General features: G+C 38.7%; 1 protein-coding gene across 1 annotated transcript in view; it reads right to left on the bottom strand.

The window, feature by feature from the left end:
• Positions 1-343: 343 nt before the first annotated feature.
• Positions 344-26172, bottom strand: part of KIAA0232 — a 67622-nt gene continuing 41793 nt past the window's right edge. Inside the window, exons 4-9 of the mRNA XM_084286232.1 lie at positions 23184-23250; positions 21799-21880; positions 17170-20467; positions 6000-6081; positions 3971-4068; positions 344-2983 (exon numbers count right to left, since the gene is read on the bottom strand). Of these exons, the coding sequence (XP_084142358.1) occupies positions 2804-2983; positions 3971-4068; positions 6000-6081; positions 17170-20467; positions 21799-21880; positions 23184-23250 (3807 nt within the window). The 3' untranslated portion in view covers positions 344-2803. The remainder of the gene's footprint in view (positions 2984-3970; positions 4069-5999; positions 6082-17169; positions 20468-21798; positions 21881-23183; positions 23251-26172) is intronic.

The raw sequence follows: 26172 nt of genomic DNA, 5'->3' as shown, positions 1-26172 counted from the left end.
CATGCTATATAAAACCCGGTCTTATAACGGTCCAAACACGAAGTTGTCATTACAAATTGATTTCTGGACTGAGATCATGACATTTTCTACAGAAATAAAAGGGGGGGCTAAACTTGTTAGATTCGCTTTGGCTGTCTTATGTGTTCTTTTGTTTAAAAATACACATACAGTATTTTTTTAATGCTTTTTCCAATACAAAACAGGAAAAAATACTGCAGTGAGAAGGACTCCCAGATTAGATACCTCAAGCTCTCTCTTCAGAACATTTAATTCCTAAGTGGCATGTTGTATCTAAGTTATATACAGCAGCCAAAGAAAATGAAGACACGCACACACCATCCAATTGTCCTTTTATATTTTTTATTTGGTGTTAAGTAACTCCACAAGAAAACAAAATCAGTTACTCTGGTGTACGTGAAATCAGAACAATACAACCACTTGAAGCAAAAAGTAGAAACAAATTTCAGCCCAGGAATGGAAAACTGATACTTCAGTGCTATGGATATGCAATGCGCTTCATACCACAGTGCGGTTCAGCGTATGCCAACCTTTAATGCTTTTGTTGTTGTTTCGTTTGTGTTTCTATCCATACAGAAAAACTAAAAACCACACTTCAACTCTCACTGAAAGCTTTAGAGCTTTAGCCATTAAACTATGAAAACAAATAAAGACAATTTGTTATTGCCCAAGCTCAAAATACGATTTTATTTTCCCCAAAGGTGCTGGAATTATTACATGCCCCAATGTAACTATAAGCAACACCTTTGTTCTTTTTGAGCCCTTTCTTACCAAAAAAGCAGCTCTAGCCAAAATTAACTGAGCTGAAGTTTGTGTTTGAAATATGTCCATTTGGTCATTTCTTGTTCTTGAATGAAGTTCTTTTTCCGTTCTTCAATGTAGTGATTTGAAGAATTTATGTATAAAGTTCTTTTTTACTTTCATGTTACAGTTAACTAGTTCTCAGTGCAGGTGCTAAACAACCTCTCAAGGAAGCTCCAGAAGAAAGTAAAATATATAAAAATCTACCCAAAGTCTGCAAATAAATTAAGAAAAGAAACTGTAAAGTGTCAAAAGACTCGTTGTATGAATACAAACCCTAAAGCATAGTTCAATAGGAGGACCAAAAGAAAGTCCCTGGGTAAGGACAAACCAAGCCAATTTTAGGTAAAGATCTCAACAAAGATGTTGCACAAAGAATGGCATGGTTCTCTAACCACATCTTTCAATTCTTAAACTATCATTTGAATAAAGGCAACCAAACCCAGTTATTCAAAAAACCCTTCTCGCACAGAACATATTTCAAAGCCAGTTCAGCTCACATTTCAAACAGCTCTAGTTCTCATGAGGTTTATTGCCTGTCAAAATTAATGGTTAAGCTTTTCAAGTCAGTATTGGACTTTCTGCACTTCCTGATGTTATAGACATGCTGCTACTGTATAATTAGTTGTTTGTTGTTCTTTAAACTATGAGTTGGTAAAAACTTAGAACGTTTAGTTTTGCAAATATTGCTCCTCCTGGCTTATACGTTTTGCATAATGTGTTAAAAGCACAAGGAGTTGATAGTCTTGTACAGATGCAACTTGACAATGTATTGACTTTCTAAGTTAACAAAATAAAATTTAAAAGCAAGTCACATAAAGCAACAATCACTACTGCAATCACACATGTATGTTTGAAGTCATCACTTTCCCGACCCCCACCCACCACACACATAGCTTGCCCCACACATTCTCTCAGAAACACAAAATGAACTACGAGATTTACTAAATTACAGCCACAACAGCAGCTAACTGCAGCAGCCACAGGATTTCTTTCAAGTGAAGCACTGACCCTTCGCATTTAAAACATCGAACACTCTGAGCATTTTAGATAATTTCAGTCATTCAGGCTCAAATTCAGTAACGGATGCTTCTGCAGCTTACACGAATGCCATCATTTGCAACAAGACAACATTCTCATTACTTGTTACAGAATTCACAACAATCCACACATCACCCCAGTGGTTTATTATTTTTGGTGTTACTTCTCTTTCAAGTCTTGCCCTACGTTGGCAAGTTGCTAAAAAGGACAAAAAAAAAGAAAAAAAGAAAAAAAAATCCACATTGCCTCCATACCTACAAAAAATCCTTGGCTTCTCCAGTTAGCAAAAATACAAACCATGGTATCCTCAGTGTTGGTTTGCGGGAAGGGGAGAGAGGGGGAATCATAGGATAGAAAACACAGTTTCTGTAAGTCTCTAAAGCACAACCCTGTTGTTCCTACTTCAAAGTTATGAGATTTACTGAATGAAGACTGGACAAGTCATTCATGCTTTTCTCCTGCATTCAGAAAGGCACTGATAGATTACAGTGTTAAGTATTTATCTCCCAGTTCTTAAAGAACAAAGCCTAATGTGCCAAAAGCTAAAGTCTCTGAATAGCAGAAGTAGTTGTAGACACTGCGATGCTAAGAAGATAGTCATAGTGGTAGGGCTACAGTTACGAATGAAAATAACTGCAATTAAGATGCAAAGAAGCAGTGGTACTACTAAGACAAGCACATGCACATCCATTCTTGATTTGACAACACAATCTAGTCTAGTTCAAATAGCCAAGAATTTAACAGTTTGGGGGTGAAAAAAAAATCTTCAACAGGACAGCTGTGTCCCCATCTATAAAATAAGCAAGAAGAGAAAGATAAATACACATCTGAATCCATTAACTGAAGAGGAAACTCAAGTTGTTGTTTTAGAGCTACAGACCCTCAGGAAGGATAGTTTTCCATCTCATGTTACTTTTAAACCATCTGTTCTACTCTGCAGTTTTTAGAGTTGAGTTCGAGAAAAAAGCTCCTCCTCACACGGATCTGCCCATTCACTTCCACCTTCTGAAGCGGTGTCTTCAGAGCTGGAGCTATCACTGGAGTAGATCTTCTTCCTGAAGCCATTTGGTTTTGCCTCAGCATCTATATCATCTGCACATCTTGCTTCATAAACAGAAGAAACCTAAGGATTTAAACTGACAGTGTTGATGGGGAACAATAAAAACATGCTTGCTTTTTTCTAGGCTGGTCAGTTGTATTGTTCTATACATGGTCAAGAAAAAACGCATAATCATGGGCAAATTATCCTCTTTCTATTATGTACGTCCTCTTGTCCATTATGTACAAAGGATTACAGAGCAGCAGGAAAAAAAGGTGAGATTTTTATTTTTTAATTGTAGGGCCTTAGTATTTTAGGGCCCTTTAGCTTTAGGACTTGCACAGAACAGCAAGAGAATCAAAAGTGAACTCAGTGTGTCATTGACACTTTTTTTTTTAAAACAGAAAATTGCTGTAAGTGCTGTCTCCAAATTTTGGTACTAAGTATCAAGTATCACAAAAACAGCATAAATCCAACTGTATTTCAAGCAAAGGCAGTATATTTTCATCTGAATCAGTGAAGTTACAGCAAGCATGTCACAGTATTAAATTTAACTGCTATCATCACTATCAAGTTTGAAAGCACATCAGTTGGAAAGTACATCAGTAAGCGCATGTGTACATGAAGATTTTTCCCTACAGCAAAAATGACTAAAGTGCATCAGTTTTTGCTTTTAAGGAGGACAGAATTCAGCATACATCATGCTTACTCCTTTAATTACTGGTCCCTTCTGGCTTCATAGCACATATCAGCCAGCCCATGGTTGGTGAAATTTGAAGTTGAGGAAAAAGACTCGTACGTTTAGCACACAGAGATCACAGAAGCCAAGTGTTCCCAAAGAAAACTGAATATGCTGAATTATTAGAAGTACAATGCTCAGCACTCTGTAGAGTTTTCAGAAGAAAGCTTAAGACACAGAAGAGATTAAAAAACAAAGTAAGGGTAGAAAAGCTTTTGAAAGTTTTTGTAGGAATTTCACTTGAGATCAGACTGAGAACTCTGAACAGAAAGACACAGTGGCACATCCTTATAAAATCAAATATACGTCCCCCAAACCAATGGCAAACTTACCATATTAAAATCTAAAAGATGTTCATCATCATTGGATATTTCCTTTACATCTGCAAATTCTCCTACACCATTCTCTCCCTTGGCATTTGTATAACATTCTTACAGTGCGTGAGGAAAAGAGGAAGAAAAAACAGATTTGAGGAACACTTATTTACATTTAGCCAAAATAAATGCACCTACAGAAGTACGCTTTAAATTTACACTGTCATTTAAACTCTGTGCTTGTGGGGGGATTCTAGCTGGAATTCCTTAAGGAGCTAAGCAGAATAACTTACTGAGACTTCATCAAGCCTTACCTGAGTAAGCAAATAAAAACAGAACAAGCTATTTAAAGAAAATACTTTAAATAATAACGAACAAAGATGAATTTATCATAAATGGTTCCGTACATTTTTCAGTTCTGATACTGCATGGTGTTTTAGATCACATTTCTATACCCACACAAAGTATAGTGCAGCCTGATACCAAAAAAACTCAAAACCAAACAAACATTTGGTGTAAATGGCTGTAGTTTCTATTTACCAGAGTAAACTTCCATGCATAACGGCACGTATTGTATCAATATATATGGGTCACATGCAATGCCCATATATAAAACTGTCCAAACAGAAAACTAAAAATTTATGGAAGAACAACATTAGCTTTGGTCAACTTTGTCTAAAAGATGAAATCCTGGAATTCCTCAGCTTCACAGGAATTCTGTGACCATATTAAACAAGTTCTGGACTTCACTATATATATTGTTTTCCCCTGCTGAAGTAAGGTGGGGAAACACTAGATAGTTTGCAAATTCACCAGTAGATGTCAGCAAAAAGATGACACAAGTCACTGACAGAAATTAAAGGATTACTCTGCATAAAATGCATACTCAAGGTTGCGAGTCACTGCATTTGCTATTACACCAATGGCATCTCTGCAATTACCGACGTGGAAAACAAGCTTTCAGAGGACACCAAATAATTTTACTCCAAGTTACCAAGTATTTTTCTAATATGGGAGGCCAGGAGGCAAATCAAAGTCGTGTAGGCATGATCCCTTTCACAGAGCAAACATCTCTATGGCTGGGAGCTCAGTAAACAAAGATGGTCTTGAAAGTAACCTACACTGCCCTGAACACCAAAGTGAGGGCACTCACAAAGCTGGCTGCACTTTAAAAATAATTCAGCAGTAGCTGCTTGCTAATCTGCTTCCAAATTATTACAGAACCAGGTCTCTGATCAAAAGCTTCTTGCACTGAGCCTCTGCCAAACAGTAGCCACCAGATATCCATCAATTCAGCATGCAGAACGCTTTTGTTTATCTTCTTGCCTTCTCCCCCGAACAGACAAATTGTTATGCAGCAAAACCCAGAGGAAAAAAAAAAAAAAAAGCGCTGGATTCTTGCCTGTGTCCACAGAAAAAACTGGCCTTGGGCCAACTGTCAGATGCTACAAATTCTTGGGAGGCAACAGAGAGTGCTGGAAGCACACCTGCTTTTGCTTACAAGCAGCCTGCCTACCAAGACAGGACAGAAAGGCTCCCAGACTGTCACTGGAAAGGAGTGGCCACGAGGCAGATCCCCCTGCTTCCCGGCTTGAGAGAAATTCCACGCATTCACTGAATAGCTGGCATGGTGTTCATGCGAACCCAGGAAACACAGTTATCATATTTCCACATTCTGGTAAAATTAGCTGCCTAAAAAATGTTACACAGGTTGAAAGATACTCAAAAATGCAATGAAGTATTTTCAGAGTCAGAGGTTAATGTCCTGCCCAAAGCCAAGCTCTGGAATTGAGTGAATTTGCAAAAATGGTAAGGCCATTTTAAAAGCACGTTCATTCAAGAACTATTTAAAGCATGTTAGAGATGACAAATGCAAATTAAGCATCCCAGCTCTCTCTCAGATTACTATTAAAATTTATTTATTTATTTATTAATACAAATGACAGTTCTAATTCATCTGCAACAATTCGAACCCATAACAAAGACCACTAACAAATTCTAGCATGGTTGCAAGAGCAAGTTAGTTTGAACATGCACAGCTTCTTACCTTCACACTGCGATGCAGGAAAAAGGGGAGAATAGAGCGCCTTTTCCCACCAGCATTGCTTTTCCTGGCTGCCACTCATTCTCTGCAGATCAGTATTCAATATAGGAAACGGTTTAGACAATAATCATGCTTCATTATGCCATAAATAATATACTTACACGTAAAGGAGGGAACTCTGGTGTTACAACCAATTTGCTAGGTAGCATAGGTCACACTGTTCAATTTCTAACACTAATGGGAAAGGACTGTCAGGCTACAGCCATTACCTGAACTATTACTGCCAGTATGAATCCCACTCAAGGGCTCGTACTGTCCCGATACAGGGTTGTACAAACCCAGAACAAAAACGTGATTTCCAGCACTACGCTTTATAATCTTAGTGAGAACACACAGGTACCAAGAGGTGAAAATTACAGTGACATAATGAAACAGCATTAGCCAACATGAGAAATAGTTCAGTGTAAAACAACACAGGGAAGGAAGTAAACAGAAAGCAGCAAAACTTAAAGCTTACATTCTGGAAGGGTGAATTAGCCGTACCATCACCATAAGCAATAAGAAAAGTTTCGTCTAGAGAATTAATATGGCAACATGAGGAAAAACTAGTTGATGATCTGTATTTATACTAAAACATTGTCTCAATCTGCTCACACTTTTATTTACAATTATTTACATTTTCATCTCACATTTTTATCTATTTTAATCTATATTTTTATGCCTAAGTAGTCTCCCCATGCTGTATTTTAATGCTAATTTAAGTTTACCAGATCCTTTTCCTTGTGAAATTAATGGACATAGCTAAAATACTGGTCTCGTTGCAATAGACACGTCCCTGGTTTTCTGACTGCATCTGGGGTAACCCCATTGACCTTCAAAAGATTATGCCAGCTTGTGGCATCCCCTACAGATGCTAGGTGGAACAATTCATACAAACTACACTGCTACTAGCTACTCTGAAGTGTTGACAAAGGAGTTTCAACACAGTCTCTCTCTACCCAGCTTCCTCCTCTGTAAAACCATGGACATTTAAGCACGGGAAACCGAGGAGCCTCCTTTTGCTCCCCTTTAAGCTACCGCAGAACTATGAACCTACAGAACCTGAGCTTACACATTTTTAACAGACAGATGTCCCTCTCAAACCAAACGAGCAACTCCAGAGTGCTGTATTCAGAAATACCTGCCAGATGTAGCTTTTTTCCCCATGAAATTCTTCTATAAGGAATATCGCCATGCTGGTTTCCTACCGTGATACTCTCCGTTTGGAACCACCATCCAAAAGCTCAAACCCTAGCTCCAGAGAGAAAAATTTCCCAGGAAATTAAACCATAGACAAAAAGAAAGCCAATACCAAACCCTTTTTGTTTGGGAGGGGACAGGGGGCAGGAGCTGCCGTCTACTCTATATGATCACTGAAGAACACCATTTTTCCCTACTGCTGCTGAGATGTTTACTACAATTGCTCAGCTGTCATCACCAACATTTCTGTGATCTGAAGCACCCTTAACTAGTAAGTACGAAATACCAATTTGGCGTTCTCTGTTAAAACTGCATTTTCAACGTATGCCTCCTTCCTCTCACACATACACCTCCAGTGTTTTATGAAACGTTTTAAGTTTTCCAGCTACCCATCTAAACAGCTGTTCTCAAATTTTACCAGTATTACCAACTGCAAGTTGCACTCTTTCCTCTCTACAACTGTTCATACTTATTTTACTTTTCTCTTACCCAGAGCTCAAAGACAACAAGGCCAAACCAACTGCAACGACCGTCTCACTCCCGGTCTTGCTGTAGGTCTGAGAGAAGGCTGACGGGTGGGTTACCCGTGGGTTACAGCTGGACATGGGCTGAGGCTTTGCTTAGAGCCTCTGGTTAAGGACATGTAAAATCACTTGAGGACTTCAGAATTGCCCAAACTACCCTCTGTTATAGTTACGCAAGCTTCTCTTGCCTCTGAATTCTGGTTAATTTTGGCCACATTTACTATTGATTTTCAGTAATGAGGTCAGAATTGCAGTTACACATGGAAACTCAAACTTCAATCCTTTTCTTTCATTGCCTGTATTTGTTTCTGTCCCCTTCTCCACACACAGTTAAACCATCAGCAGAACAAAATCATTTTAATATTTGCTATCATTTATACAAGAATTTGCAAGACAAGTAAAATGCCCTCAAAACTTTAACCAGTATTTACACGCCTTTCATTAGCTACCAGCTCACGTTTGTTCCTCCCAATATCATTTTGCATCTGTCTCAAATAAATCTTCCTAAGAACTTCATACAACAGCAGGGCTATCCACTAAGGTCTTTCAGCTAAGATTTCAAATGAAATCTCCTGTATACAAAAAAGTATTATTTATTGCAAACATCCAACATTTACTTTCTAAAGCAATAAAGGCACGAATCAGTTTTATTTTATTTTATTTTTTTTCAGCTAAGAATGCCAGTGCTGTTCAAAGACCTGATTACAGTGAAGCAACTCTAACCTAGCCAGCCTAAAGCTGCTAACATGAAAGAGAGATTTTATTAATTTTAGTGGATGATGACTGTTTTAAGCAGGTTATTTGATCATTAGCATTGTGATGGAATAGCAATTGAATGTTCTGCTACGGATACAAGTGAATAAAGGGGAAAACAGGCAGAGAAATGATTGTTTCCTGCCCCATCAGTGGCGTTTCCTATAGCAGATGCGGTTTTTCCTCACCTCTCCCACTCACATATGTGCTTGAAATAAGGCAGCTGAGGAAGATTCTGCACAGCTTTAGTGTGCTGCTGCTTTCTTTGCAGGACTGCCACGGGGAGCAGTAACCAGTTCCTCAGGGGATGAAGCTGCCCTGCGAGCACACAGCCACACACCACCTTACATCCACCTGGCGAGAAGGCCAAGCCACTCTGGTACCGTTACCACTTCTGTTGGCCAAGCTGAGCCTACCAGAACAAATCCCAGGAGAAGCATTTTCTTATGCTACTTGTTTTGCTTGTATAGTTTGTTCTATATCCATTACAGGAAGCAACTGCATTATCCAACGCTGAATTTTTCAAGCAGTGACTGCCAGGCAGCCTGATAAGCAGCACGTTCGAGTGGTGTTGTTGGCATGCTGACACTGATGGCATCAAACTCTTCTCCCTACAGGACACTACACCCACCTTTTTAGGATACCTCTGACAGGGGCACTTAGGTGTATGACTCCCTACAGTGTCACTACAGTGACTACCAAAGCTGAGAAAGCCTAGGTGTAAAAGTATGAAAGCAGAATTCAAGGAAGCTGACCCATTCCTACGACAGTCCATCCACAAACCTGGTTCCATCACACCTGCTGTATGAGGTCTGACTACACGAACAATAAACGTACAGATGGAAAGGGTGAGGAGCAAAGTGTAGGAGAAACCCCAGGGCACGTGGGTTGGGGATTTCCCCCCCCTCTTTATACATACAAGTACAAAAAAAGTTCGTGTTGCAAATTTAAAAGACAACCACCAAGCCCCAAATACATCCCCCCCACACCTTTTCTTTTTTATTTCCCAAAATATTTCTCCTCAGGTAAGAGCTTGATTGCTCATGCAAGCAGCTCATTAGGAATTTACTTTGTTATTCTTCTGCCAGGAATAAGGAACAGATACAAAATGTTTTGTTTTGCAACTTCTCCAGTTTCTTAGCATTTATGAGTGTGAAACATTTCATTCTCCACCAAGGACTGGCTGAGGATTTGCTTAACAACTTAAACCTTACCAACAGCCTGTAGGAGGGGAAATGTTAGTTAAGAAACAGAAAAAAAAAATATTGAACACTTCATTTTGTACGAGAAGTAGCAATAATTTGTGTGGATTTTCTTGCTTCCATCACAAGCTCTTCCCTATAGTTAGGGGCAAAGCTCCCTGGCAAGTCCACGTGGCAGATTAGTCAGCTGCTAGCTAGAGAAGCTGCACGGACAGAACTTTAGTCTTTGAGTGAAATTTATGCAAAGCATCAAATAATCCCTCTGCCCACCCACACCTGCCTTTCCATCAATCTTTTGCTGTTCCACTCTTCCGGGCTTTTTTTTTTTTTTCCTTCCTTTTTTTGTACATCAAAACCTGATCTCAGAGCTGGGGTTTGCAGTTTAAAGGACCATCTGGCTCAAGCCCTTGAAACAAAGGCAAGCTGCCTTGTCTTACTCTTCAATGGCACTTTAAGCTTCACGGCTTTTAAAAAGAGAAGCTTTGCTAGATCGTTTCGTCCATCTATTTTTTTTATTTTTTTTTCCTCTATACAAGATACATTTTTCAGTCCCTTCTATCTTTGTTTCTGGCAGCCTTAAACAACTGTCAAAACTCTCACTCCTTTACCTCAAGAGATATTTCTCTCCTGCAGTGCCAACTCTCCACATAAAGTTGCTTCCTCCATCTCTTCCATTTACGAATGGAGGAAACAGCACATATAGTGCCTTCCCAAATCAAATAGGAAGACTGAGACTAAGGTGAGACAGAACACACTTGATTTTTGTGTGACTTTGCCCTTTCCAAGCACCGTATACATTTAATTCTGTTTCCATATTGCTGGTTAAAGGCTGTAATTGCAGTTAGTAAAACAATTCTAACCCCAAATCTCAGTGTTTGGCTGCATGCAAATAAAATGTTTTGCTCAAGTACAGAAACATTGCTGCAAAGGAACTCAAGTTCTTTTTGTAAAACCAATGTAAAAGAAGAGGGAAAGGTTCAGGTAGCTAAGATTTCCTTAGCTAGATTTTTACTTTTCTACAAATATGTAAGTAAACATAATTCACCCCGCTGTTACAAATCTGAACATAAACATTGTGTGCCTTTGAGCTCTATTTTTGCATCCCTCCCTGCAGTTTTACTCATCTACTTCACAAAGTAAACAAATGTTTGTATTTATCAATGCAAAAGCACAACCCTCTACATTGATTCTATTTTCCACCCTCTTTCTTTAAGACTTCTACGCAATGAAGATTTGAGCAACTGTGAAATCCAAGCTCATGAATTGTCCTGTTTAAGACTTTCATATATGTAAATATGTATACTAAGTTATATGAACATATACAGCATGTTAAAGGGTAGACTCTGAAACAAGTTAGCTGACTATTTCTGCAGAGTTCTGCAAGATATCGATGGCATTTTTTATTTTTTTTAGAAGAATCTAAGCTGCCACCATTTGTGATGCTTGCATTATTTTACAAGCACAGATGCCAAACATGAAAACAGTGCATTAAAGAAAATTATCTTTTCAGTAGCTTTAATCAACATTATACAGCTCACTATACACAAAATGTTTTCAATTTGTACACAGAACTGATACTTTATCACTAGACTAAACTCTGAAATAGCAGACCCTGAACACAGACCCTCGTTTACACAGTGCCAAAATAGGACAATTGAGATTATTTAAGTTGCTTCAATAATTGGGACAACAAAATCAATACACAGAGGATTAAAAAAAAAAAAAAAAAAAAGGCTTAAGCTTTTCCACTAATCTTTGTCTTTTGGCAAAACTTTGCTACCCAAATTTAAAATCCCTTTCTTTCCAACTCTCATCTAAACACCTCAAGACTGATAGCACTTTCTTTAGATACTGATTTGACAACACCAGCATGACACGTTTCTGCCGTTTCAGAAGGCAAGCTGACAAGGATCAAGGCAGTGACAAGAGTGGTGCAGAATCTGAACAGAACAAAATGCTGAAACCTCATTATTATTTGAGCGTTATTGGAGGTGTTATGACTGTCAGTTTCATAACCAACAACAGAAAAATTAAAGTCTGTAAGTAACTGTACAGAAAAAATCCTTAAGTGCAAATCTCCTTGACGCTGCTCTGCTTGCCATTACAACTGGGGGGAACACAAACGCATAATTTAGAAGTCACAGCAGCAGTGAACCTACTGAGTGCTACTCCAAAGATCAGATCCGAATTTTAGTGCAGCAGATAGGGAATACACATCTGGCTCTAGAAGCCAGTCAAAGGATCTAAACTTCATATCCTTAAAGCCTATCTGGCAGTCACCTTGTTTTGGAATTTCACTAAAAACACATCTGCAAGGGAAGCCAGGAGGCCACCCACTCTTGCACAAAGCCAGAATCAACTGCAATGCACTATGCCCAGCAGATACCTGCCTACACTCTAAGTCTCTTCAAGACAGCATTACCACTGCTTCCCTAAAAACAACTAAGCCTTACAGGGAGCTCATTTTCTTGTTACAATTCTTGTCCTGCAGTCTCCCTTGCTGTGCTTTAAGGCCATCCCATCCACCTCCTCCGTGTCTGCCAGCGCTTACAGGACAAGCACAGCTTTTGCCTTGTCTTCTGTGACTGTGAGAATGGCTTCTGCAAGACTCCTGGGTACTCTTTCAAGTTTCTCTTCTTTGAGATACAACCACCTCGGCTCCTTCACCCTGTTTCCAGCAGCAGTGATCTTTGTGCTGCTCTCTTCAGGATATCTTTCTTGAAAGAAGATAATCAAAACCGAGCACGGGACTCCAGCAGAGGGCTTGCTAGTTCCAGCTACAGAGCAGCAATTACTTCCCCTCTTACAGAAGGGCATCCCTATTTATAGATCACAATGTTGCTGCTGTCTTCTGCAAAGTGTGTCGCTGCTGATTTACGCTCAGCTCATGATACACTTGAAGGTGCTTTTCTGTTTGGCATCATTTCCTTGCCTGTCACTCCTCATGCTGTGTTTGTGAAAGGGATTATTTTTTCTTCAGAAGTTCACATGTGCCCATGCTGGATTGCATTTTATTTTTCAGATCATTTCTCCATTTTAACAGCCTTTTGATTCTAATCCTGTCTTCCAGGATAACTGTAGGCTTTCCAAGTTTGATATCATCAGGGATCTTCATAAACATGTTTTTTACTCCCCAAACCACAAAATTAATGATCTCCCTTGTCCACTAGAAATACTTTCAGAATAACAGTAAGCCAGCGACAGTTACTTTGAGTGCACAATCTCTTTTTGTCAAGCCAATACTTAAAAACTTCTACACTTAATGGCACATCCAGGCCATTTGCTGGTTAAAACATTTATTCAGGTAACTTAAGAGTCATTGGCAATACCCTTGTTCCATTTTCCTTTTTTTCAAGAGATAGAAATGTGCTTGCTTTTTCTGCATCTTCTACCTTCTGTGTGTTCTCAGACAAGTATTCTTCTAGACTGTTTTCGTATCAGTTGCTGCTCCTTGGGATACTTAGCTGAATATTCCTATGACTGGCAAAACCAGTGGAATTTATAACCTGTATTTCTCTTTTGCTTGGTCAACTGTCTTTTCATCAAGAATTCAAACAAGGACCAGAAAAAGCATGAAACAGCACCCTTTTGTCATTACCATTTCATAGTTTTCCAAGCTCGTGCACTGTGTGTCTCAAAAAAAAATCCTTCTTCAGAAATTTTCTGCACCTGATTTACTTCTAGGACTTAGAGGCAGACCCAATCTTTACCTTTTTGGCTTACTTCATACTTATTATTTTATCATGACTTTTATACCAACACGGTGAACTCCGTCTTTTTAAGGTCCCTCTCCTATAAGAGGCTTCCATCTTTCAAAATCTCAACAAATTCGGTCTTATTAATCAGAAAGTTAGAGCCTGGAGTCTCTGTAGCTGTTTTCATCATCTGCCATGATCTGCACATATCAGAACTATCCGGACCAATCCTTTCTGAGGTAGCCCCATAATTACTATCCCTTTTACAAAGGAGTACTCTGCTTTGTATATGCACGACTCTGCGCTTTTCCACCTGATTCTCCTGCGAACCTCCCTAGTGGCTTAGAGCAGGTTACCCCATACACTATTCTCAGAACCAATACATGCAAGGCACCCCTCCTCCCTTCCTCTGCCACCGGTCCTTCCTACAGAAGTTAGATACTGGCATTGCATTACTCCAGTCAAACACAGCACCTCACCAAATCTAACACGCCAATTTAGTCACAAGATCCATAAACACTTACGTGCCTTTGCCAATCAAATTTCCTAGCCCCACAGGCACTGTTGGCATATTCAGACCTCAGAAATTTGTTAACGATCCCAACAGAACCCACAATTTCCTTTATCTATGTCAAGGACTCAGCAGTATAAGCATATAAGCATTCTTAGGCACACCTACTAGATCAGAGTCCATACAACATTTATTGGTAAGAGTTTCAGCGTTATTAGTTACAGGCCATCAACCGGACCACAGTGCATACTTACCCACTGCTCCAGAGCTAAGTGGTAAGAGCATTTACTTGGAAGAAAAAGGATTGTACCTCAGCGTCCCCCAACACTCTCCCCCCCCCCCTTTTTTTTTAAAAAAAAAAAGTTTAATCTTAGGGCTAGGTATAGAAATATAATTTGATTTTGAATAACTTCTTCAGGATCTATCACCAAATTCCTGCAGCAAAACATGCTATAATCCTGAAGAAGTACTCTACTAAAGAAGGTATGAGGGAGGCAACTCAATAAGATTCTCGTACATTCTTATAAATGGAAGGTATTCCAGGATGTGTATTTGCACAGCATGTATAGAATTCAAGTTAGTGTGACACAAAACATATTCAATCCACTATTACACCATGGTCTACATTAGTATTTTCAAGTCCATTACTTATGCAAAACGTTGGAGAAACCTGTATCTCAGAACACGACTCAAACTTTTGTTGGGTAACAGCGAGTTAAAACAACACATTTAGATGTTATCAGAAGTCAATAGAACAAAGCATGAAAGCCTCATTTAAAAATACTTTACAAATATTCATCTCTACTAATCAGTCAATTCTCTTCAAGCATCTGATCAAGGTAAAACTCTTTTTCCCGTGCATATACGTATGGGGTGTCAAGGAGGAATGCCCCTCCTAAACTGTTCTGATTCTACATATTTTATATTGAATTCAACGCCCAGGAAAATACTGCCACTTTTACACAAAGTTCACATGTAGAAGATCTAATTGTGTGACACCCATTCCTGGGCACAAAATAACCATAATCTTTACTGACTAAAGTTTACTTTATAACCAACACACTAGAATGTATTGTTTTAATGCTTATAAAATTTCTCTTTTACAAATAGATGTAACTCCGTTCTCAAGCCAAAAAGCCAATTAACTTCAGATGCACACTAATGGCTCTTGGAAAAGCTCAGCGTACGTATGCATCCTCTTGAGACACACTAGATATAGGATGTCTGGTTAACCCAGTCTTTCTGAGTTTCAGTTGTAATGAAGCTCCTCAAGCCCCCTAGGAAGAGCTTAATTTCAAACCAAACTGGAGTACAAACTGCCAAGATAGTTGTTGGCCCTTTGCACTTAATAGTAGCTTTTAGTTTTGAAGCTATGAAAATTTCTATAAAATTACTTGACCTGAACACGGGAAGCAGTTGGCTTGCTTCTTGTTGTACGGAGCTTAAGGAACACAGAATACTGGAAATTCAGTACTCAGTAAGTAAGTTTTTTTCAAGCCTCATAACTACTATAAACTCTGTAACCACTGTAAACTTCTTATCCTATACCAGAAACGTACTACTTTCTTGTATTGGTAAGTAGTTGAAAAAAAGACAAGAATGAGCGTCCTTGTGGATCACTAAGCAACCAGAAAGGAGATCTGTAAAGAGGCTGGAAGGAACTTCAGTCTCTCACTATCACAGATAAGTGCATTATACCATTTATTCATTTATTACCTCCTGCTGTACGATAAAGCTAGATTCTGTTTGCCTGGTAAAAGGTAATTTCCAGAATCTCTTCTGACTTACAGCCTAAGTTTGCTCATGTTTTTTTGGTGACTTTTATTGCAAGGCCTGGCACAAACAAACAAAATCCCCGAACTCCAGGGAAACAGGAACCACAATTATTTGATTTTCTTGTACAAGCAGCAGAAAACAACTTACTGACACTGGTAAGAGAAGCAGGAATAGTAATCAATTTAAAGGTGAATGAGAGGAGAAACAAATGGGCAAGAAGCAAAATAAGGAACTCAATTTTCATTCAACTGAAAGGTTAGCTTTAGTTTTAGCGAGAAAATGGTTAGCTTTCCCATATATGAATTAGCAATTTGAACTTGCAATTGAGGAGCATACAGTCAGCACAACACAAGGCACAACTCTCCAGTTAAAAGCATGAAGAATGCCTTCCCAATGGAGGTGCTACAACTGCCAAGTATGCGTAAGAAGAGACTGAAGAGGAAAAAGAGAATGTAAGATCCAACTGCTAACTAGCCAGACAATTTCTCTGCGCTGGCCACTCAATGAAATGATTTTGCAGGTCAATTTTTTTTATTTTTTTTTTCCCCTCTCAAGAGCAAAGGGAACGATCAGCAAGACAGACTTGGCTATTTATTTATGTCTGGAAGAGTTTTTGCTCTTGATTATTACTTAACCTATGACTACTATGACCTGAAACAAAATTCTGGGCTTAAGTCTTAGACTGAGGCCTCCTTACAGTGCTGCAGTAGCAATGTACATTTTGCATCCACGTTTTATTTATTTTTGTGTCTAACATCAACAGGAGAACACTATTTTTCAGATTAATTAAAGCTTTCTAGAAACCCTCCTTTGCTTAAGTTTACATGCAGTAATTCAACTCCATAGTCTTCTACTTGGAAGTAATCACAATTCATGTTGAAATTCATATTGAAAAGACTGACTTCATATTTTCCTCTTCAGTGTTTTAAAATAGGCTTGAATCAAATTCAGTAATATCTCACTATTCAAAATTTATGTACATTTCAACATATGTAAATCAGAAAAAAACTAAAAACTTCAGGTAAACAGATTGTAAAGTCACACGAGTGTACACATGCATATATTTCTAAAGCTATGCAAGATGACACTGTAACGCCTGAAGATGCTTAATTTTTTTCACAGAACCACAGAATGACCAAGGTTCAAAGGGACCTCTGGAGGCCATCGTGTCCAACCCCCCTGCTGAAGCAGGGCCACCAAGAGGAGGTTGACCAGGACCATGTCCAGACGGCTTCCGAGTACCTCCGAGGAGGGTGACTCCACCACCTCTCTGGGCAACCCGTGCCATTGCTTGGTCACCCTCACGGCAAAAAAGTGTTTCCTGATGTTCAGGCAGAACCTCCCGTGTTTCTATAGAACTACATTTTTCTAGAGAGCTATATAATGACAATCATTTAAATTGAACTGTCACATGGTGAACTGCTGGTTATCAGCTGTTAGCTGCAAATTCCATAATTTTACACATCCACATACCTCTTCAAGCTCTCCTGAAGAAACAGGATTATCCTCGTATGTGGGGAAATGGCACCCTGCTTTACAACTGCAAAACCTGCTAGTCTCCTCACGTGGCTCCACTATTCTGCAGTTTACTTTAGAGCTCTCCATCGCCCTCCCATCTAGGGATTCTTTCATACTGCATTCTAAACACGGATCTTGGTTTCCTACTGGCAACATCCCAGCCGATTCTTCTTGGGAATCCAATGATGTTTGTGCACTCTTCTCCATTCCAGACTTTTTTAATCTGGGAAGGAATTTTCCAGATTCAAGCTCTGATTTTCCATAATAATGCCCTTCCTTTTCTGCATCTTCTTCCAGAGGTTTGAGATCGGCTTGTGGATCCTCAAACACATCTACTTGAGAAGGGACAGCAATACTTCCCTCATCTTTTTCTGACTCAAATTCTGACTCACTTCCACCACCTGGAGAAAGTTCAGATGCAGAAATTGGGCGAAAGTGAGTCCTCGGAGAAATCCGTATAGCCCTGTACTGCGTTCGATCAACACCACATATCCTGGGGTGTAAAACCTCACTGTCTGAATCAGAGCACAGAATTGACTTAGGTTTAAAACTAGGGCTGAAAGATGCAATTCCTTCTGGCTCAAACGAACACTCTACATGAAGAACTTGAGAAAATGGATTGTTCAGGTCAAAGGAAGAGAACGAGTACTCAAGCCCTGGTTCATCAACTTGAAAGTTACCACAAGCTCCCAATAAGTCTTCATGGAAGATAAAAGAGAAACCCTTATTTAATCCATTATCTCCACTCTTCGATTGCTCATTCTGTTCAAATGATACAAATGGCCTCCATAATTGCCTATGACCAGGAGCAAAGCTGTTACCTGGAGTCATAAAAACATCTGTACCAGCTATTGTCACCACATCAGAAGCTGCACATTGTAATAAGCTCCCTTTTGAGTGACTAGGTGGCACCACCGCCCATTCTCCATCACTGTTAAATGTTTTCAGCTCCCCGTACACACCGCCAAGTATAAACGAGTTTTCTTTATCTTGATTAACATCCCAAGGTTTCGATGGTGTAGTATAGTCACCACCATCTACTTTTGATAAATCATTCGAGACAAAGGCTCTCTTCTCTAAATTCTCTTTTTGACCTTCCCAAAGGTGATACTCTGATCTCTGCACTGCTTTATTGGGCTCCTGGAGGGTTTCAACTTTTGCTTCTGTATCCAAACAGCAGCAATAGTTATTTACATCAGTTGAAAACAATTCATCTTCTATTCCTTCTATTTCTACCATTGCTGCAGAATTTCTGTCTGTCATATTTGTCCAAATATCTTTAATAACCCCTGAGCTGTAGCCATCTCCATGTGGACTGCTTTCACTACACCCTTGTGTAGTTTCATAGTCTTTACTTTCTGCTTTTTGTTCTAGCTGAATACCACAGACAGATTCTAGCTTAGATTTTTTTTTGAAAATCAAAGTGGGCATTTCTCCTAAAGTTCTAGCTTGTTGCTGGCAGGTTTCTTCTGGCAAAAAGTCTAGAATTTCTTCATCTACATAACTTGAAGACACTCTAGGAACTACATAATTAATATCTTCTGCATTAAATTGCGTGGATTCTTCATACGGAATATTTAAAGTCTCATTGTCTGAACGTGTTTCTTCAGAGTGTGACCATGGACTACAAGTTCTTGTTGAAAGATTGGAACAGTGTTCATTTTCATCAAAGGCACTATTTTTGGTCCATATTAGCAATCTAGACTGTGTTTTCCCAAGAATATTAGCAGTGCTACTAGAATCTGCATTTTCATTTCCCAAGTTGAGTGTTTCAAAAGAAAATGGTAAAACAGAGTTACTGCATTGCACTTCAAACACTGAAAAACAAGAGTTTATACCAGACCCTTCATTAATATCTGAAAAGAGCTCTTGATTGCCAGCAAGCATGTGTGAATTAAGCATTGTGCTGTCTAAGATGGGGGAGAATCTGATAGGAGAATCTCCTCCGAAACTTTCCCCATCCGCATCACCAGAACTAGAAGATGAACAGCACTCCCAAAATTGAGCTAAATTACTAAGGTCTTGCAAGAACCACCCTTCAGCACCAACAGAGCTGGTCGAATCTGTCCATATTGCACTTTCCCCTTGCAACTCCATTCCATCTAACACTATGCAACATTCTGCCTCAAAATCAGTTTTTTCTTTACTCTTTTGTCGAATCATATTTAAAATCCGACTCTCCCCTTGCATCGTATCTGAGGCACCAGGATCCAACATGGATTGATCAATATCCACTTCATAGAAGTGCGTTAGTTCTGATAGATGAACATCATCTAAATATTTGTCGTCCTCCGGTTGAGAACAAATTGAGGTCCCAGCGAGGTCAATATCCTCATTTAGAACTGCAGGCATTTCTACAAAGTGACCATCGATGAAAGTACCTGCTGCGAGGTATGTTTTATGAATATTATTGTTGCTAATACAAAGACCATGCACTGATTCAGACAACTCTTCTACAGCCTCTGATGTTACGCCACATATATCTTCTCGGTTGCGGTACGTAGTCTCCAGCTTGCTTTTTCTGCTAAGAGGAACAAAGTACTCTGTGATCGGCTCAGTATACCACAAGGGTTCTTCTTTATATTCCTTTTCATTTCTGCTGTCTAAATACAAATCTTTTCCATCGTTACCGCCAGCTTCTTTTCTTCCAATTTCTTTTAATGGCCTTTTACCTCTTTTGCACAGCTGTTTGATGGACCCGCTGCTACTGCTGCTACTGCTTCCGCTGTGGACTTTTCTATCAGCCTTTTCACCAGATTTCACTGCAAGCCTGCTTTGCCCGTTACGCCCCTTTTTGTTTCGAACCTCTCTTGTTTTATGTCTTACTTTTATACATTTCATCGATGCCTTGTATTCACCTTGATTACCACTAGAACTTGAGCCAGCCTCACTGGACCCAGAAGACCAGGAGCGAGGACGCATCTTTCCCTCAGCCTTATGTCGGACTTGTTTTTTGTACAAAACAGGCTTATCTTCAACAGCATTGTTACTAAACTTGTTTTCTTTCTCGTTTTTACTTTTCTTCTGCTGGGTTCTTTCTTGTACAGTGGCAGGTACTTTATTACTTTTATCTTTAGTTACTTCACTTTCACTATTGCAGTCCTTTGGAGAAGATGTATCTGTGCTAGTTGGTGGAGCAGTGGATGAAGATGAGGAGCTAGAGTAAGAGCATACTTTGGATTTATTCCATACAGTCATAATTTCCTGCAGGCAAACTGGCTTTTCAGAAAGAGGAGGAAACGCTTCATAGTACCTGAAAGCAATACAAAAAGGTGACATTCGTATCTTTGAACTTCAGACAGGCATTAAAACCAGAAAGTAAAACATCAAATCACTACCAATCCGATTGTCAAAAAATCTAGTTTGTTCTACTTACACACATTCCACTCTTAGCACTGTTTATTTGAATGACAACAAAGGGGAGATTAAGATAGCTTTAAAAGTACTTATAAATTATTAAAAAACACACAGCAAAGTAAAACAATCCCAGTTCTAGGAAGTATTAAATTTCACTGTAGACAGAAATTGTGAATGCTTAAAACAGTGAAGGCCTGACTCCAAATTTATTAGATAATGTAGCAATTTACTATACCAGTCTTACGTGTGTTTGGTTTAAAGTGTAAATGAGGAAGTTCTGATTCTCAGTCAATTCAGTTCTGAATTTCAGCGGCTAGTTAATTCTCCTTTGTAAAACAAGAACTGTTAGCTTCTACATAGCTTGTTCTTCCAGTTATTAAAGTTACTGCAGAAATCAATCATGGTTTTGCATAGACAAACAGTAAGCTCCAATTTTTAAAAAGTCTTAGTTATTGCAAAAAAGTATAGGTATACAGTAGTTTAAGATGCATCACAGCTTTGTCCAACAGGAAGAAGACTTAAAAGTGTTTTTCTGCCACATGAAAGCAGCATGTATTTAACAATAAAGAGATTTGTACCAATTCTCATGTGTTTCAATGTTGTTTTTAAAAACAAGAAATCAGTCAAGTTAAGTACCAGCACAATCAGCTCCCTGAAGAAGTAGCATCCATGTAGCAACACTTGGACTAGACTGTTGCTAGCAATAGTCATTAGTAAAAGATACAGGCAGAGTCGTATCTCCAAGAAAAGACAACAAGAAAGCTCCTGGGTACGAGAACACCATTTTCAGGTCCTTGGTAACCAGGAGACCACTTTGGTTATAAAGAGTTGCAGTTTCCCATTTCTGCAACAGAAGACAGAGTTCTGAAGACAGAAAACTGATTCTCCCCCTGAAACATCTCAATTAATACCATTTCAAGGGTTTTTAATTTGTCTAGCTGACTTGGTCTCAAGCAAACCAAAATACAATCTGGTTTGAGTTCTGCATATAGCCAAAAAGAATGCAGCAAAATGTAGTCAGGACTTGCCAGAAATTAAGCTAGCCCATGGCATTAAATGCTTGTGTTTAAATATGTAAGATGAACAAAAGAAGATGGCAGGAAAAAAAATATTGCCTAATATCCAAAAAGCTCCAGATTTACCACTAAGTTAACTTCACTGTTTTAAAATATGGGTGTAAAAGGAGAGAAGAGAGAAAGGTCTAAGATAATAACAACAACAACATACATTTCTACTTGATCCTTTGCTGTGGGAGATAAATCAGTCTCAGGAGACAAAGAGCCTTCTAACTTTTTGTGAATCTTCTCCTCTGTTTTGGAAGAAAATTCCAAATGCTTAACAAATTCAAAAATCCAATTCATTTTATAACAGTCTTTAACAAAAACCACCAGGATGTGCAGCTATTTTTCATAAAACACTATAAACAGAACAAAGCATGGCCTGAATATTATGCATACAGAAGTCTCAAGAAATCAACAAAGATTCAAGTTTCCCACAGTTGTATTGCTAAACCCCACAAATTTCACCAAACATGTCAGGCAAGCAGCAGCAGGCCTTTTTGTGGTTAACAATGCCCCCACTAGGAGACTTCCTATGGAGGTTTTTAAATCCTTATCCCCTCCTTACATTGCTACATATAACAAAGAAAAAAAATCTTTAACTAAGCATTTTTATGGATAGTTACACCTAATTTCTTAAATATTTCACCAAAAGAAAGTACCCTGGCAGTAATTGCTGTGTTTTGTGTGGATATAAAAGCATCTTTCCTATGCGAGAGGTGACTCTACTGATTTTTAATTCTTTCTATTAAAATGTGAAAGTACAAAAATAAAAAATGCTGCAAGATGCAGACAAATTCCACTTTTTTCTAAATAAATGGTCTGCATCACCTCAGCTCAATAAGAAAGTATCACAGCACTATGAAATAGTGAGAGACTAGTGATTACTGCTTAAAAACAGAAGAAGGGAATTGAAACAGTTAAAATTATGCTTTGAGCAGGCAAATACTTACCCTTCATTGCTATTTATACTACGCCGGACCCATATTATGTTTACTGTAAGGTGTCAAAGGCTGCTGCTTTGTGCCTGAACAAACATTTAAGTGCAATGAACTTCCATTGGAGACGTAATTTTATATTATGCTCCCTGCCATACACTTGGGAACATAATATCCTCAATTACCACTTCCCTAAAGACCAGGGATTTTAAGCACACCTCTGTGACAGCTACTCAGATGATTTTCACAAGAATAGCTATTTTTTGTAAATATCGATATACAAAAGGAAAAGAATCAAGCCCACTGCATTTTAATTTCTTTTGGCAGGAAGAGACAATGCTGAATATGGAATATTTACTAAAAAAGCATGCCTGGCTGGGCAGTTACTTCTTTTCACAAGAATTCCATTTGCGAATGGCTATTTCTTAGGTAAATAAAGCATACTAGCATACAATTGTTTGAACTATTTGAATTAAATTATTCAAGCATATTTTTAAATTGCATGGCCTAAAAGGAAGAGCTACTGAAATAACAGCCCATCCCCTCTTCTCCCAAATATCAGAAGGGTTAGTAAATACAATATACAGCCTCAAAAGTTTCAAGATTTATTCCTTACCTTGCTTACTCTGAAGGTCTTTCAGTCTGGAGCAAAGCTCCTCCACTAAAGTTTCAATCCCAGAGCTCTGCACAATAACAAAAAACAAAACCACGAAAAAAAAAAAAAAAAAAAGAAAAAACAGAAAATATAGCTTACCAAAAATAAAAGAATATTCATTTTATACAAAGACATCGATAAAGTAAACCTATCTTGGCAGCAGTGTATTTTTGCATGGTAATTATGCATTAAAAAGCAAGAAAAAATATTCCTAAATATAAATCCATTCCTGTAAATACATTAATCAGAGATAAAAATGATTCCACAAAAGAACTGAATACATTCAAACTGCAAGTCACAAATTACCGTATATCCAAGGTTTTACAAACTAGATAGTCACATTTACTGCCCTGTATCACTTGGTTTAGCTGAGTGCCTCAGGATAAAAGTCCCAGAATCAGCTCATCACTGAGACACATTTCAAAAAGCTAAGCCTGACCCTTTTTGCTGCACAATTTATACCTGCGAGAAAGGGACTGTTAAAAAGGACACAAAATCAGGAGTGAAGGTGAAAAGTAGAACACTATGAAAAGGTATTTAGCAAGGACGGAGAGGAAAAGTTCCCGAAGCATCTTCATGCAAAACATATCCCGTTGCTCTGTCAGTTTGCAATGCCCAATTTTTTAATTTTTCTTATTTTAAAACATAGTGTTGTTTGCTTAGGAGAACAGAGGGAAAAATAGCTTATTCATCTTCCCTTATCAGCTTCTGTTTTCCTCCTTTATTCCCACACATAAGCCTTTACCCTCAAGTTTCCTTTTAAATCCAATTTCAATGCTATTTGCACATGCATTTTTCTGCTTTTACCATCTGCCTAGACTTGTGAGCAGTTCTAGATAAAGCAGCAGTACCAGAGCAGCAAAACACTGAAAGATAAGCGGTTGCATAAAGCAGGACAGTGGGCTGCCAACTGTCCCACTGGAGAAAACACCACGCTATTCTAATAGAATTAAACTTACATGCCAGTCAGCGAAACACTGAATACCAACCTACAGCCTGGAATGTTAATTCCTCTCGGAAGGAAAACCAGGTGAGGTGAGTACTGTGCTATTATTTCAATATGCAGGGGCCACATTTGGAGATTGCAGTTGGCAAAGTGCAGTGTAAACAGAAGGCTGGAATCACAGCAAAAAGGCAATCTGAAACAGGTGAAGAGGATGTGGGAAGCCCCCTTCACTTACCTCACAGCTGGGAGCGCTAACTACAGAGACTTGGGCAGCTTCTTGTACCTTATACACAGTTTTTCCAAATAACAGCTCCAGTATCTTGTCCCCATCCCACCTGGAGACTGAGACTGCTACAAACCCTCCTACAGAACTACCTCACTTGAATTTAGCACGATCTTGTGTGCACATAGTCAGGGAATTTGCACACTCTCCAAAAGTAACATGAATAACATGTAAAGGTAAAGAAATGCATAAAAAGAAGTTTGAGATTTGCTGTGTCACTGTTGTGGCAGATTTGTTTTTCCAAGATCTCAGAGTTCCTTCTTTCTCCAGCCCACTGGCTAGAAATTGCTAAGAAATGTGAAAATATGACTTTAAAGCACAAGTAAATTTTATAGAAAAGGGAATACTAAATTATACAGTGAAACCAGCTTGTTTAAATCTGTCAGAAACACACACTTGAAAAATCATATACTGAATCATTGACTTAATGCTAACCTCTAAATTTTAATTATTTGCAGTCAAGTGAGAAAGCAATTTTCTTTTTGCATCAGCATTGCTGCACTGAAGCCTTAAATATAAAACTTTATGCCACGTACTTAACTGAGGATGACTTAGCAATATTAAGCATTAGAAGGTATCTTCTAGATCAGTAAATTTACTAGCAGAAATCATATTATTCAGAAAGAGCTAAGCAGCACAGTAAAATGGACAAGCCTATGTAGCTGTAATAATTGTCAGTTTATACCTTTATCGCTTCTGACTCCCCCTTCCTCCCCGCAAAAGGGCAGCAGAGGAGGAGCTGGCCTTGTTTTCGCCTAGCTCTCAGAAGCCTCTAACTGAGCAGACACTTGTAGCAAATGCTCAAAACCTAAGCAATATAAATAAGTTAAGGAATCGCATCTACACCATCATGTCAAATCAAGAAATCCACCCAAAACAGCAACGATATGCTCACCATTACACTGAAGAAGGGAAAACTTTTCAAATCAAACACTTCATTTCCTCCCGTACCATGAAACTAATACTTGAGTCAGCTGACACGCTGCATGCTGTCCTGCATAGCACTCCTATGTAGCTAGTGCTAGGTTAAAAGGGAAAAAAAAAAAAAGAAGGCACTGTGCAGAATGCCAAGTCTCTGGAGACCACTTACTCAACCTCTTGCTGCAGTATGTAAAACAGGCTGCAGACAATGAAGCAAATGCCACAGCAACTATTCTATATATGACCATGTTCTTGGCTGAATATGTGATTTATTAAATGTAATTTTTCGTTGTTTAAGTTAATGCATTGTAGTTGCAGCAACCCCAGTGCCAGAAAGCAGGATATTTCAGGCGCTGCCTTCACAAAATTAGGTGATCTGCCTAGAGTGCTTTGCTTAGGTTTAAATTAAAAGACAGTCCCCAAACAGGACAAATACTAGAGTATCTTGAAAGTACTTTTCAATGTGGAAGTCTTAGCACTTAATTAGGATTGCATTTGTAATTCCAACATGAAAAGCTTAAATCTCCTGATCACCTGTGAGATTATTTAAACTATTGACCCAGATTTCCACTAACCCTTTGCTCTCATTCCAGCTACAGAAGGCAGCGTCTTTTTTTTTTTTTTTTTAATTCATACTTACATTTTGCTCAAATCCTCCTCCACACATTTTTATTCTATTCTACTTTTTCAAACATCCTATTTCTTTCCTCTGCTTTAACTTACATCCAGTTCCACCAAAAGCTGTGCTTTTTGGCTTTTCATCAGCTGGCTGAGGCAAGGGAAGGCTTACATAAAGGAGA

Source organism: Netta rufina (genome assembly GCF_964035555.1).
Source record: "Netta rufina genome assembly, chromosome: 4".
Lineage (NCBI taxonomy): Eukaryota > Metazoa > Chordata > Aves > Anseriformes > Anatidae > Netta > Netta rufina.
Note: the sequence above shows the minus strand (reverse complement) of the source record. Positions and strands in the feature narration are given on the sequence as shown.